This window comes from Scyliorhinus torazame, unplaced genomic scaffold, assembly GCF_047496885.1.
Source record: "Scyliorhinus torazame isolate Kashiwa2021f unplaced genomic scaffold, sScyTor2.1 scaffold_107, whole genome shotgun sequence".
Taxonomy (NCBI): Eukaryota; Metazoa; Chordata; class Chondrichthyes; order Carcharhiniformes; family Scyliorhinidae; genus Scyliorhinus; species Scyliorhinus torazame.
In genome coordinates, this window is record NW_027307834.1 from 30,701 (window position 1) to 45,729 (window position 15,029).

At 47.6% G+C, this 15,029-nt stretch overlaps 1 protein-coding gene across 2 annotated transcripts in view; it reads right to left on the reverse strand.

Moving 5' to 3' along the window:
- Positions 1-529: 529 nt before the first annotated feature.
- The window catches only part of LOC140405583 (UDP-glucose:glycoprotein glucosyltransferase 2-like), a 401,405-nt gene continuing 386,905 nt past the window's right edge, over positions 530-15,029 (reverse strand). For both annotated transcript variants that reach the window (XM_072494138.1, XM_072494139.1), the window contains exons 13-14: positions 13,080-13,230; positions 530-690 (exon numbers count right to left, since the gene is read on the reverse strand). In XM_072494138.1, coding sequence (XP_072350239.1) covers positions 544-690; positions 13,080-13,230 — 298 coding nt within the window. In that variant the 3' untranslated portion in view covers positions 530-543. The remainder of the gene's footprint in view (positions 691-13,079; positions 13,231-15,029) is intronic.

Here is a 15,029-nt window from a genome sequence, read left to right on the forward strand (position 1 = left end):
GACAAAGAGTCATCGGACTCGAAACGTTCGCTCTTTTCTCTCCCTACAGATGCTGCCAGACCTGCTGAGATTTTCCAGCATTTTCTCTTTCGCTTCAGATTCCAGCATCCGCAGTAATTTGCTTTTATTATTGTGTGCAGTACTTGAATTCATATTACAGGGTGCGGAGGGGATTTACCAATATGTTGCCTCGACTGGAGAGTGTTAGTTATGAAGAGAGATTGGATAGACTGGGGTTGTTTGCCTTGGAGCAGAGGAGACTGAGGGGTGACATGATTGAGGGGCATAGAAAGCGTGGACAGGGAAAGGAGGTTTGGAGGGAATGTGAGTTTTACCCAGAGGGTGGTGGGCGTCTGGAACTCACTGTCTGAAAGGGTGGTGATGGCAGACATCCTCATTACATTTAAGAAGTATTTAGACGTTCACTTGCAATGCCTAGGAATACAAGGCTTTGGGACAAGTGCTGGAAAATGGGATTAGAATACTTAGGTGCTTGTTTTTGACTGGTGAAGACATGATGAGCTGAAGGGCCTCTTCTGTGCTTTAGATCTCTATGACTCTATGACTTACCAAATTGAAAATATTCCGCCTAATTTGCCGTATTACACCTGGGAAGGTTGGTCGCAATAACTCTTGATAACTTGATGGCCAAGAACGGTATTTTTGATCCCTTTCCAGGTCATTCATCCACTAAAACAACAAGAAACAAATATGTTCAAGATCCACAAATACAGTGATTACAGTGAAATTCTCGCTCTTGGACAGGGTTTTACAGGAAGGATATCACTGGGAACAGGAATCTCAAGTTGTTTTGATGCACCTCTTGGAAACCTATCCCAGCAAAAGATTGGTTGAAATTTTGCTGAAGTGACCTGTTTGGTGAAGGATGCAAAATGTGAAAGGTGTACCAAAACAGACGATTGGTTAAAATGATATTGCCCAATTTCAGACTTTCAAGAAGCCAATGAATACCTTTCAAACTATAAGCGGTTCTATAATTTTTTTGTGCAATTAACAGATCTCTCATACATGCAGCAATACAAAGGACACAAGACGTCGGGGGCGCACTTAGATTTGGGGGGAAAAAACCCCATGAGACATCTTAGAACGCACAAGCCCATCCAATGACTCATCTCCAAGCAAAAACACGAGAAAGGCAAAAGCAAAACTGAAACCTGTAAAGAAAAATGAGATGAAATGAGGGCAAATATTGGATCTGAAATAATTGAACTCAATGTTGAGCCCAGAAGATTTGAGGACAAAGCTGAGGACAAAGAGAATTAACATGTAAGGCAATTTATTTGTGGTTTTACTCATTTTTTCGTTTTGCTTTTGGATGGTAGCTGTTCTCATCATTCTACCATTCACACTCGCTCTAGACCCTTCACTCTTGCATCACCAACCTTTTTGTCATTTAATCTCTCCTGTCTTCCACCCTATCACAGACCTTCCCTTTTGTTCTCTATCCCTTGCCAGGCACTGCCCCCCCACCCCGGCCACACCTTGCTGAAACACCTGCGGCGGGATTCTCCATCCACCAATGCCAAAATCGGGAATGGCATTGGGCGGAGAATCGGTTTTAACGCTGAAATTGTGGCGGGCATCAGGTTCACACCAAAATGCAATCCTCCGGCACCTTGACAGCGGCGAAATGCGTTCCACTCTGCACGCACAGTAAATCCCATTTGCATATCATTAGTGGGCCTCCCCGATTCTCCGCCTCCACTGGGAGGGAATTCCCAATGGGGAGGTTCACTTGTACTTTTAAAAATCAGGAAACAGATGGCGAGGCTGATGAGGGAGAGAGAGGAGGTCGGGCACGTAGAAGCGCGACCGTGGGCTGCTGGTCCTAACACGGGCCAGGCTGGCTGTGGGGGGTGGCCCTGCCAGGGCCAGGAGGTTGGGAGGACAGGCCATGGGGCTGGAGTGACCCCCCACGGGACAGGGGCAGTATCCAGGCACGGACCACCATGCAAGGCAGCCATCTTGCTGCGCATTCCAACGATCATCCACCATGGCCCGCAGGTTCTGCAGAATTGCACTGACCATATGGGTACCCCCACCCCTGCATTCCACTCCCCGCCCACCAATCCATTTCAATGTGGACTGAGCCCACCAGGATGCCTAGGCAGTGGGGTTCGCTGCTATCGCCGAGATGCCCCGGGTCCAGGGGTTGACTGATGGGTACATATCACACTATGAGCACCTGCAGATGACAGGTCGCTCTTCACAAACCAAAGGGGTTCCACTTAGTGAACATGCAGCAACAGTGTGAACATGATTTGCACATCATACACACCTGTGCCTGATACTCTGAAGTGTGCACGTTTCTTCCATTGGGGGCTGCAAGGTAGGTTAGTTGTGTTATGGGCCAGGGTTTAGAGAACCTCAAAGTGTATCATGGAGTTCACCTGACCCACAACTTTTAATAGATTGTGGTATGGGGAGCACACGGCCCACTCTACAGGTGTGGTACAGCACAAATGGAAAAGTATTTTTTAAAGCAAAACAATGTTTATTCTATGAACTCAAGTTAACCTTTTTAAAATAGTGAACAACATGGCGATCATTAATTCAAATACAACCCCCAAAGAATACAACACTAAGTAATCCGTAAGCTGTCCTTTTAACATCCAGAAGACTTAAGAAACCCCTTTTAACAGAAGCACATTAGGTTTACATCCACTACTGAGAACATTTATAATTCTGAATTCACCAAATGATCAAGAGATAGTATTTTCATGGCAGAGAGATCAACAGTACATCTGCTCTGCCTGGCTTCAGCTCCAACACTGAAAACAAAACTAAAACACACCTTGCAGCAAACAGCCTAAAACGAAAGTAAAAAGCTGACAGACACCCAGCTCCACCCACTCTCTGACATCACTGCAGTAGTAAACACCCATTTCTTAAAGATACTCTCACTACAGATATTTATATACACACCCATTTATAAACACCCATTTCCTAAAGGTACTCTCACATGACAGTTGTTTCACAGCTCCAGGGCCCCAGGTTCAAATCCCGGTTTGGGTCACTGTCTGTGCGGGGTCTGCACGTACTCCCAGTGTCCGCGTGGGTTTCCTCCAGGCGTTCTGTTACCTCTCACAGTCCAATGATGTGCAGGTTAGGTGGATTGGCCATGCTAAATTACCCTTAGTGTCCAAAAAGGTTAGGTGGGGTGACTGGGTTACGGGGATAGGGTGGAGGTGTGGGCTTAGGTAGGGTGCTCTTTTCAAGGGCCAGTGCAGACTCGATGGGCTGAGTAGCCTCCTTCTGCACTGTAAATTCTAGGATTCTATGACAGTCAGTAAAGCAATAGCAACTCACAGCTCCGAGTGGAGCCCAGTGGCTCCTCACCTCAGCGGCGTCTGCCAGCCTCCACGTTGGTGACCACTCTGTCCTCAGGCTCCCCAGTGACCTCCAGGGCCCGCTCCACAAAGCAAGTGAGGATTCTTACGTCCGGCACACCATCACCAGTCTGGACCCTCTCTGGCGATTGTGGGAGAGCTTCTCCTGGGGAGGCACAGAGAGGGGGGTGGGAGGGGGAGGTGTGACAGAAGTCTGGGGTGGGTCGAAGGGAGAGGAAGGTGGAGGGGGGTTGGGGGTCGCATGGAGATTTGGGAATGGAAAGGTCACGGGGTAGAATGGGTTGGGGCATTGGTGTTTACTCACTCGTGCTGCCCGGTAGGTCATTGACCTTTTACCGGCACTGGAGGCCAGTCCTCTTGGCCACACTCCTGCCGCTCACAGCCGCCGCCAACTCATCCCAGGCAACACTCACCTATGGATGACCCTCCAGATCTCGGGGGAACAGGACATGCCTCCTGTCCTCCACTGCGTCTAGGAGCCTCCCCAGATCTGATACCCGAATTTTGGGGCCGGTCTCCTGGACGCCGTTGTTGTGAGCTGGCTGGGGTTGGCTGAGCAAGTGCAGCTTAAGTGCTGCTCAACCTTGTTAGCGGGGGGGGAGGGCACGTGGTCCCGGTGAATCGGCTGGCATACCTTCATTTGCGGCAAGAAGCACATGGGGGCCTCGTTAAGTGGACCAATTAATGTTGAATGGTGTTGCCAGCTTCGCCAGGACGAGCGGCGGGAACCTTGTGGCAGTTCCCGCTCACTACTAGACTCAGAAATTTTTCGGAGAACCGTGATTGAATAGCGGATGGGAGCATGCCAGCAGAGCCGGTGGGAATCTCCCTGAAAACCCGCCACAATTGAACTTATAAATATTTTGGGAGAATCATGCCCAATAACTTGGATGCTTGATTTATAGGGTGCAATGCTCCGGAGGGGAGTGTACCGGGGGCAGTAGCATTGGAAGAGGGGCGGAAAGGATAGTGGGGCGGCACCATCGGGAGGGTGGGGCAGTGCTGTACACTTGTACGAGAAACATAGAACCAGTATGAAGCCTCTGCTTTTCGTACCGCAATGCTGGCCGACCACCAATCCCAGGCCCCATCCCCGAGACATGGGGCCATGCCCCCCTTCATCCCCCCCCCCCCCCCCCCCCCCCCCAGCCCCCGCAACCCCCCCCCCCCCCCCACCCAACACGCCTTTCCCACACACACAACCGCGGACATGTGCCGGATTCTGGGGCCAATCCCCTGGGTGTTCGGAGGTTGGCTGCTGCGTATGTGGTGCTGCCTTCCGCGGTGTTAAAGCAGTGCCCACACATCAAGGGTGATAGGCAATGAGCCCCACATGCCACATGGCTTGCCCACCCACGGGGATGCACTTGTGATGTGTGAAGTGCTCACTTAAAAAAAATTTTTTTAGAGTACCCAATTCATTTTTTCCAATTAAAGGCAATTTAGCGTGGCCAATCCAACTACCCAACACATCTTTTTCGGTTGTGGGGCGAAACCAACACAAACATGGGGAGAAGGAGCCTTGGTGAGTTACTGCATCTTGTAGGTGATACATATGGCTTCCACTGTTCGTCGGTGGAGGAGGGTTTGAATGTTTCTGAAGGGGGAGTAATCAAGCAGACTGCTTTGTCCTGGATGGTGTTGAGCTTCTTGAGTGTTGTTAGAGCTGCACTCATCCAGGCAAGTGGAGAGTTTTCCATTCCACTCCTGACCTGTGCCTTGTAGATGGTGTACAGGCTTCAGCAGGTCAGGAGTTTAGTTACTCGACGTAGAATTCCTAGTATTTGACCTGCCCTAGTAGCCATATTATTAACGTGGCACACACTTCCACCATATCCCCATAACCCAGTAACCCCACTTAACCTTTTTGGACACTAAGGGCAATTTAGCCTGGCCAATTCACCTAACCTGTGCATCTTTGGACTGTGGGAGGAAACCAGAGCACCCGGAGGAAACCCACGCAGACACGGGGAGAACGTGCAGACTCCGCACAGTTCAGTTTCTGATCAATGGCAGCGGATTCAGCGATGGTAATGTCATTGAATGTCAAGGGGCAGTGCTTAGACCCTCTCCTGTAGGAGATGGTCATTGCCTTGTACTTGTCAGGTTTGTGCAAATGCAATTTGCCACTTGTCAGCCCAAGTCAGGTTTGGGCCAGGTCCAGGTTTGACCCGGTCTTGCATTTGGACATGGACTGCTTCATGATCTGTGGAGTCACGAATGGTGCTGAACATTGTGCAGTCATCGCAAACAGCCCCACTTCTGACCTTATGATGGAAGGGATGAAGCAGCTGAAGATGGTTGAGCCTGGGACTACCCCGGGGACCTCCTGCAATGATGTCCTGGAGTTGAGATGATTGACCTCCAACCACCACAACCATCTTCCTTTGTGTCAGATATGATTCCAACCAGCGGAGAGTTTTCCCCCTGATTCCCATTGACTCCAGTTTAGCTTGGGCTCCTTGATGTCAAGGGCAGTTACCCTCATCTCATATCTGGCATTCAGCTCTTTTGCCCATGTTTAAACCAAGGCTGTAATCAGGTCAGGAGCTGAATGACCTTGGCAGAAGCCAAACTGATCATCTGTGAGCAGGTTATTGCCGAGTAAGTGCCGCTTGATAGCACTGTTGATTACTCTTTCCATCACTTTGCTGATGTTGGAGAGTCGACTGAGAGGGTGGTAATTGGCTGGGTTGGATCAATCCTCTTTCGTATGTACAGGACGCACCTGGGCAATTTTCCAAATTGCCAGATAGATGCCAGTGTTGTAGCTGCACTGGGACATTTTGGCGAGGTGTGCGGCAAGTTCTGGAGCACAAATCTTCAGTACTATTGCTAGGAAGCCTTTGCAGTATCCAGTGCCTTCAGCCATTTCTTGATATCACATGGAATGAACTGTATTGGCTGAAGACTGACATCTGTGATGCTGGGGCCCTCTGGAGGCGATCGAGATGGATCACCCACTCGGCACCTCTGTCGAGTGGATATTCCGTTGTTGCGAATGCCTCAGCCTTGTCTTTTGCACATATGTGCTGGGCTCCTCCATCAGTGAGGATGGGGAGATTTGTGGAGCCTCCTCCTCCAGTGAGTTGTTTAATTGTCCACCACCATTTACGGCTGGATGTGGCAGGACTACAGAACATAGATCTGATTTGTTTGTTGTGGAATCTCTGAACTCTGACTGTTACTTGCTGCTTATGCTGCTGTTTGGCACACAAGTAGCCCTGTGTTGTAGCTTCACCAGGTCAACACCTCATTTTTCAGTATGCCTGATGTTGCTCCTGGCATGCTCTCCTGCACCCTTCATTGAACCAGGGTTGATCTCCTGGCTTGGTGGTAATAGTAGAATGGGGGATATACAGGTCTTGAGGTTGCAGATTGTGGTTGAATACAATATGGGTGCATTCCCAGATTAATTGTTATTATTAGACTTATGTATGTAAATGTACCAATACATTTTTTAAAATGTTATGATTATAACCCCTTAATGTTGTGCTTTACGGTTTTGGTGAAACATTAGTTCAGTATAGAAAAGTCACGTCCAGGTAGGATATGTTATTCAGGGAAGCAAGAATAGACACGGTGGACGTTCTAAACAATTGGATGGGATGGTGGGACGCGAAATTCTCGGCCAAAGTCTTTGGTTGCTCTTCAAGTTTTCAGTTTCTGTAGTGATTGTGGGCAGCACGGCAGCACAGTGGTTAGCACAGTTGTTTCACAAGTCCAGGGTCCCAGGTTTGATTCCCGGCTTGGGTTACTGTCTGTGCAGAGTCTGCACGTTCTCTCCGTGTCTGCGTGGATTTCCTCCAGGTGTTCTGGTTTCCTCCCACAGTCCAAAGATGCGCAGGTTAGGTGGATCGGCCATGATAAATTGCCCTTCGTGTCCAAAAAGGTTAAGTGGAGTTACTGGGTTACGGGGATATGGTGGAAGCGTGTGCTTGAGCGGGGTTCTCTTTCGAAGGGCCGCGCAGACTCGATGGGTCGAATGGCCTCCTTCAGCACTGTAAATTCTATGATTCTATGATTATTCACTTTATGGGCGGGACCCAGAAATCCTCCTTTGTTACAAAGTGGTACAAGTGGACTGAATAATTGGAAATGTTATACACCTGTTTAAAAAGCGGTGAGGGATAAATCCAGTAACTAACAGTCAGTCAGCCTAATGTCATGGTGGGGAAATATAATAATCAGGGGAAAAATTAGCTGTCTCTTAGAAAAATATACATTGATCAAAGACAACCAGTGTGGAATTGTGAAAGGCAAATTGTGTCTGAAATACTTGATTGTGTTCTTTGATGAAGGAACATAAAAGATTTTATGAGTTTCTGTTCCAAAGCTGTACCTCAAAGTTTTCACATAGAATCATACAATCCCTACAGTGCAGCAGGAGGCCATTTGCCCCATTGAGTCTGTACCGGTCCTCCAAAAGAGCACCCTAAAAAGGCCCATGCCTATCCCCGTAACCCCACCTATCCCTTTGGACACAAAGGGGAATTTAACATGGCCAATCCACCTAACCTGCACATCTTTGGACTGTGGGATGAAACTGGAGCACCTGGAGGATACTTATGCAAACACAGGGAAAACCTCCACCCAGACAGTCACCCAAGGTCAGATTCAAACCCGAATCCCTGGCGCTGTGAGATAGCAGTGCTATCCACTATGCCACCAGGCCACCCAAATCTTGAAAATGTAATAAGGAGAAGAATATAATCATAATGAACATAGACAGACTGATAAAATGGGCAGATTAAATTTAATGCAGAGGATTGTGAAGTGATGCATTGTAAAGAAAAATTGAAGAGGTGCAATATGAATTAGGAATATTAATTTTAAGGTGGGTGCAGGGATAGAGAAGCCTGGGGGTTCACATTTATGAAGATGGCAGGACAAGTCGGTAAGGCAATTAAAAAGCATACAGGTTTTTTGGCTGAATAAAACGAGTCAGGGAGGACAAAAGCAAAAGATATGGGAAGTTCAGGAAACCTTCGATAACGAGGGATATTGTGAACCTCGTCAAAAGGAAAAGGAGACTTTTGTACAGTCTAGAAGGTTGGGGACAGTCGAAACCCTTGAGGACTACAAAGAAAGTAGGAAGATACTTAAGCGGGAAATTAGGAGGGCTAGGAGGGGTTATGTAAAGTCCTTGGCAAGTAGGATAAAGGTGAATCCCAAAGTTTTTTATTCACATGTAAAAAACAAGAGGGTGGCCAGGGAAAGGATTGGACCACTTTTGGACAGTGGCGGGAATCTATGTGTTGAGCCAGAGGAAATGAGCGAGGTACTAAATGGGTACTTTGCATCGGTGTTCACCAAAAAAGAGACATTGTGGAAGATAAATCTTGGGTAAGGTGTGTGGACAGTCTGGATCATGTTAACATCGAAAAGGAGGAGGTATTGGGTCTTTTAAAAGATATTAAGGTGGATAAATCTCCTGGGCTGGATGGAATTTACCCCAGAATACTGAGGGAAGTAAGGGAGAAAATTGCCGGGGTCTTGACTGACATCTTTTATCCTCATTGGCTACAGGTGAGATCCCAGAGGACTGGAGAATAGCTAATGTTGTACCGCTGTTTAAGAAAGGTAGCAGGGATAATCCTGGAAACTATAGGCCGGTGAGCCTCATGTCCGTATTAGGTAAATTATTGGAGAGAATTCTCAGGGACAGGATTTATACCCATTTGGAAACAAATGGACTCATGAGCGATAGACAGCATGGTTTTGTGAAGGGGAAGCCGTGCCTCACTAACTTGCTTGAGTTTTTTGAGGAGGTGACAAAGATGATTATTTAGGAGAGGGCGGTTGATGTTGTTTACATGGACTTCAGTAAAGGCTTTGACAAGGAGCCTCATGGCAGACTGGTACAAAAGGTGAAGTCACGTGGGATCATGGATACAGATGGATACAGAACTGGTTCGGTCACAGAAGGCAAAGGGTAACAGTAGAAGGGTGTTTTTCTGAATGGAAGTTTGTGACTAGTGATGGTCCACAGGGATCTGTGTGGGGCCTCTGTTGTTTGTAGTGTACATAAACGATTTGGAGGAAAACGTAGATGGTCTGATTAGAAAGTTCGCGGATGACACCAAGGTTGGTGGAGTGGCAGATAGTGTTGAGGATTGTCAGAGGACACAGCAGGACACAGACAAGTTGGAGACTTGGGCAGAGAAATGTAAAAAGACAAAGGGTGGTGGTTGATGGGAAATGTTCAGACTGGAGTCCAGTTACTAGTGGTGTACCACAAGGATCTGTTTTGGGGCCACTGCTGTTTATCATTTTTATAAATGACCTGGAGGAGGGCGTAGAAGGATGGGTGAGTAAATTTGCAGATGACACTAAAGTCGGTGGAGTTGTGGACAGTGCGAAGGATGTTACAAGTTACAGAGGGACATAGATAAGCTGCAGCGCTGGGCTGAGAGGTGGCAAATGGAGTTTAATGCAGAAAAGTGTGAGGTGATTCATTTTGGAAGGAATAACAGGAAGACAGAGTACTGGGCTAATGGTAAGATTCTTGGTAGTGTGGATGAGCAGAGAGATCTCGGTGTCCACGTACATAGATCCCTGAAAGTTGCCACCCAGGTTGAGAGAGTTGTTAAGAAGGCGTACGGTGTGTTAGCTTTTATTGGTAGAGGGATTGAGTTTCGGAGCCATGAGGTCATGTTGCAGCTGTACAAAACTCTGGTGCGGCCGCATTTGGAGTATTGCGTGCAATTCTGGTCGCCGCATTTTGGAAGGATGTGGAAGCATTGGAAAGGGTGCAGAGGAGATTTACCAGAATGTTGCCTGGTATGGAGGGAAGATCTTATGAGGGAAGGCTGAGGGACTTGAGGCTGTTTTCGTTAGAGAGAAGAAGGTTAAGAGGTGACTTAATTGAGGCATACAAGATGATCAGAGGATTACATAGGGTGGACAGTGAGAGCCTTTTTCCTCGGATGGTGATGTCTAGCACGAGGGGACATAACTTTAAATTGAGGGGAGATAGATATAGGACAGATGTCAGAGGAAGGTTCTTTACACAGAGAGTAGTAAGGGCGTGGAATGCCCTGCCTGCAAACAGTAGTGGACCCGCCAACACTAAGGGCATTCAAATGGTCATTGGATAGACATATGGATGATAAGGGAATAGTGTAGATGGGCTTTAGAGTGGTTTCACAGGTCGGCGCAACATTGAGGGCCGAAGAGCCTGTACTGCGCTGTAATGTTCTATGTTCTATGTTCTAAATGAGAGGTAATGGGCAGGATTTTCTGATCCTGATGCTAAGTGTTGATATGCCCTCAGGAGCAGCGATTCTGACCCCTACAGGGGGCCAGCACAGCACTGGAGCGTCCCACGCCGCTTAGGCTGCCGATGGCAGCGGCAAATGGGCGCTGCGGGTCAAGATCGCGCATGTGCAGTGGCTCCCTTCTCCGCACCGGTCCCGATACAACATGGTGTAGGGCTACAGGGGCTGGCACGGAGCAAAAGAGGCCCCCAGCACGTGAGGCCGGCCCGCCGATCAGTAGGCCTCCGATCGCGGGCAGGCCACAACGGAGCCCCCCCCCCGACGTCGGAGCCCCCCCCCCTCCCCCCACCAAGCCGCCCCGGATGCATGCACGCCGAGATCCAGCAGCGTAAGACCACACATGGACAGCGCCAGCGGGACTCAGATTTTTTTTGCGGCTGCTTGGCCTATCCCGGGCGGAGAATTCTCCGCTCTCCGGAGAATCGGCGGACAAGTGTCGGGCCGGCGTCGCGCGATTCGTGCCCAGCCTGCCGATTCTCGAGCCCGGCGTGGGCTGAGAGAATCCCGCCCAATGTATTTTGGTCGGTCTAACATAGAGGGGAAATATACCGTAAATGGCAAAACTCTTAGGAATATAGAAAGTCAGAGAGATCTGGGAGTGTAGGTCCACAGATCTTTGAATGTGGCAACACAAGTGGACAAGGTAGTCAAGAAAGCATACAGAATGTATTGGAAGGGGCATTGAGTGCAAAAACTGGCAAGTCATGCTACAGTTGTACAGAACCTTTGTAAGGCCGCACTTGGAATATTGCGCACAATTCTGGTCGCCACACTACTAGAAGGATGTGGAGGCTTTGGAGAGGGTGCAGCGGAGGTTTACCAGGATGTTACCTGGTCAGGAGGGTGTTAGCTATGCGGAGAGGCTGAGAGACTCGGACTGTTTTCATTAGAAAGACAGAGGTTGAGGGGTGACCTGATAGGTGTCTGCAAGATTATGAGGGGCTTGGATAGAGTGAATGGGCAGGCACTCTTTCCCAGGGTGGAGAGGTCAGTCACCACGGGGCATAGGTTTAAGGTCCATGCGGCAAAGTTGAGAGGAGATGTGCGACGCAGGTTTTTTACGCAAAGGTTGGTGAGTCCCTGGAACGCGTTGCCAGGGAAGGTTGTGGAAGCAGATACATTAACGGTGGTCAAAAGGCATCTTGACAAACACATGGATGGGATGGATAAAGAGGGATATGGCACAAGGAAGTGCTGAGGGTTTTGGCAAAGGTTGGTATCATGACCGATATAGGTTTGGAGGGCCGAAGGGCCTGAGCCTGTGCGGTTTTGTTCTTTGTTATGTTAAACTTTGGTAAATCACTGTTCAGCCTCATCTACAATATTGTATTCAGTTCTCAGCATTACACTTTAAGAAGGCAAGGCTTTGCAGTAGCTATAGAGGAAATTTACTGAATGGATCCAGGAGAAGAGAAACTCGTATTTCTCATCTTAGAACACAGCAGGCACATAGGAGCAGCTATCAGCTATCCTGCCCTTGTTCCAACTTTTGATTCGATGACAGCTGATCTATACTTTAACTCCATCTATCCGAAATGGTTCAGTTACCCTCAAACTGTAGTTGCCTAACAAAAATCTATCAATTACAGATTTGATGTTTTCAATCGATTTAACTTCAATTGGCAGAGAGAGAATTCTAGATTTCTGCTAGTTAAGGTGAGATAAAATCAGATGCTTTATAGACAGATAAGAAAAAAAAGTTTCAATTTGCAAGAGGATTGATTACCAGAAGACAGAGATTTACTCGAAATGGCCAAAATTCAGGGGGAGGGAATTAGATTGTTTCTTTTTCATGAAGCAAATTGCTACAATCTGGGATGTACTACCTGATAGGGTGGTTGATGCAGATTGAATTAAGAGGGGAATTAGATATAGCAAAGAATCATAGCATATGTACAGTACAGAAGAATGCCAACTGGCCGATCATATCTGTGCTGGTTCCCCTAAAGAGCAACTCACGTACTGCCACTCCCTCAAAAGGAGAAATTTGAAGAGCTATGGGATAAGAACAGCTCTAAATGAGCCACTACAGGAGCAGTGATCTGATTGGATTTCTGTGCTGCATGACTGATATTGGTGAGATTATCCGGTCCCCTTGATGGTGCATCGTTCGCTGGTGGCAGAGTTCTCTTTTATCGCTGCTTGTCAATGGGATTTCCCATTGAAGCCATCCCACACCACGAGGAAACCCGTGGATGGGGGTATGCTGACAGCGGGAAACGAGAATCCCAAAGAACAGAGAATTGCAGCCATTGTTTACGCCAGAGATTCCACTAACGTTCTCCTGAAGCTATGACAAAGTTATAAACAATCCATAGACAAATATAAAGCCAACACATTTTTGTCAATAATCATATACCAGGAAGAGCTCCAGAGGTCAGAACCTGAGCACACATACACAACACAGAATAATGCAAAATATACTAACAATTATGGCTGAATGTCGGATATCAAGTGCTGGATTTTCTTCTACAGGATAAACATTCACATTCAGAAGTTTGCTTAGATCTTTATTTTTGATGCCTAGGTTATAAAGACCATCCATAATTCTTCCTTCCTGTTTAAGGATATCTAGGATGCTGGGGGAAAATAAACATAGATTAATGAGATTTACATGCAGAGAACATAACAAGCACAGGGGGCTGGTGCCAAAATCAGGTTTGGCGCAGGGGCAGAGAATTCAATTTCATGCCAAAATCGGGCCCACTGCCAGTCCGGCGATTCTCGGGGACCCAAGAATCGGCGTGTTCGTGGAGTACTGCGCACGGCTGGGGGGCCATTGCCAGAGGCCCGCCCAGCGATCTTCTGTTCCTGACCGGCTGAGTTCCCAACGGCATGGTTCTAACCACCTATCGCCAGTCGGGTTGCTCACGTGGTGGCTGCGGGCTCAGTCCGCGGCCGCCCTGGTGGGGGGCAAGGGGATCGGACAGCAGAGGGGGCCTTATAGGCAGTCGGGGGACAGAAAGGATCTTCGGGCGCGCGGCCGTCGGGGGTGTGTACATTTTTAATCTGCCTCCGTGGTCCGAGCCCGGCATGGCACTCGGTACGGCCGCTGGAGGCCGCCGCCGTGCGCATGCGCGGACTCAAAACCGGAAGTGCGGGGGCCTGTATCCGCAGCTGGGTCGCTGCTCGCCCCCTGCAGGTCAGTGGATTGGCTTCACTTTTTCCCAGCAATCTTCAGAGTGAAACGCCAATGTTTTTATGCCGGCGTGGGGACATAGTCCCATTTTGGGAGAATCCAGCCCATGAATTTTAGAAAATGCAGGTTAGATCTGGAGTTAAAGTTTGTAATAGTCTATTAAATAGGATTATATATTTATTAAGCCCCCAGAATATCATGTTTTAAAGAAATGTGAAATTATCTTCTAATTTTGCATTCAATCATTCAACTGATAATGATTTGCAGTTTTCAATCCCATTGGTTGCATAATCAAGAAAATAGAATACCAAAATACAATTTAAATTAGCTGACAGCTATCGTTCAGTGTTGGCACTCTTACCTTATTCTGGAGATTCTGAGTTGGAAACAACATTCCAAAGTTTTTTTGGAGTTCATGGGCAATTTATTGAAATGTATGGCCCCTTTAATTATTTTCATGCATCTGTACATGTGGTGTCATTAAAGGGGTCACTTGCACAAGGCCTTAGTAGAAATGTTTAGTTTCTATGCTGCCGTGTGAGTTGAAAATAATATTCCTCAAAACGCACTCTTGAATATGCAATCTAAGCAGACACTACAATGCAACAATGAAGGAGTGTTAGGTTTTGGAAGTGATGTTAAACCAGGGCTGTCTTCTCAGATAAATGTAAAAGATTCCACAGCACCATTTGAAATAGAATGGGGCATTTATCCTTTCATCCTGGCTAATATTTATCCCTCAACCGCCAGTTTTGTTTTATTCATTCATAGGTCATGGGCGTTTACTGCCCATCCCTAATTGAGGGAACACAGTTAAGAGTCAACCACTTTGCTGTGAGTCCGGAGTCACACGTAGGCCAGACCAGGTAAGAATGGCAGATTAAAAGCAAATTACTGCGAATGCTGGAATCTGAAACCAAAAGAAAAAATGCTGTAAAACTCAGCAGGTCTGGCAAGACCTGCAAAGAGAGAAATGAGCTGACGTTTTGAGTCCAGATGACTCTTTACTCGAAACGTTAGCTCTTTTCTCTCCTCACAGATGCTGCCAGACCTGCTGGGATTTTCCAGCATTCTATCTCTAAGAATGGCAGATTTCCTTCCTTAAAGGACATTGGTGAACCAGATAGGTTTCGACAATGTTTTCCAGATTTTTATTGAATTCAAATTTATCCATCTGCAGTAATGGGATTTGAATCTGGGTCCCCAGAGCATTATTCTGGGTCTCTGGTTTACTAGTCC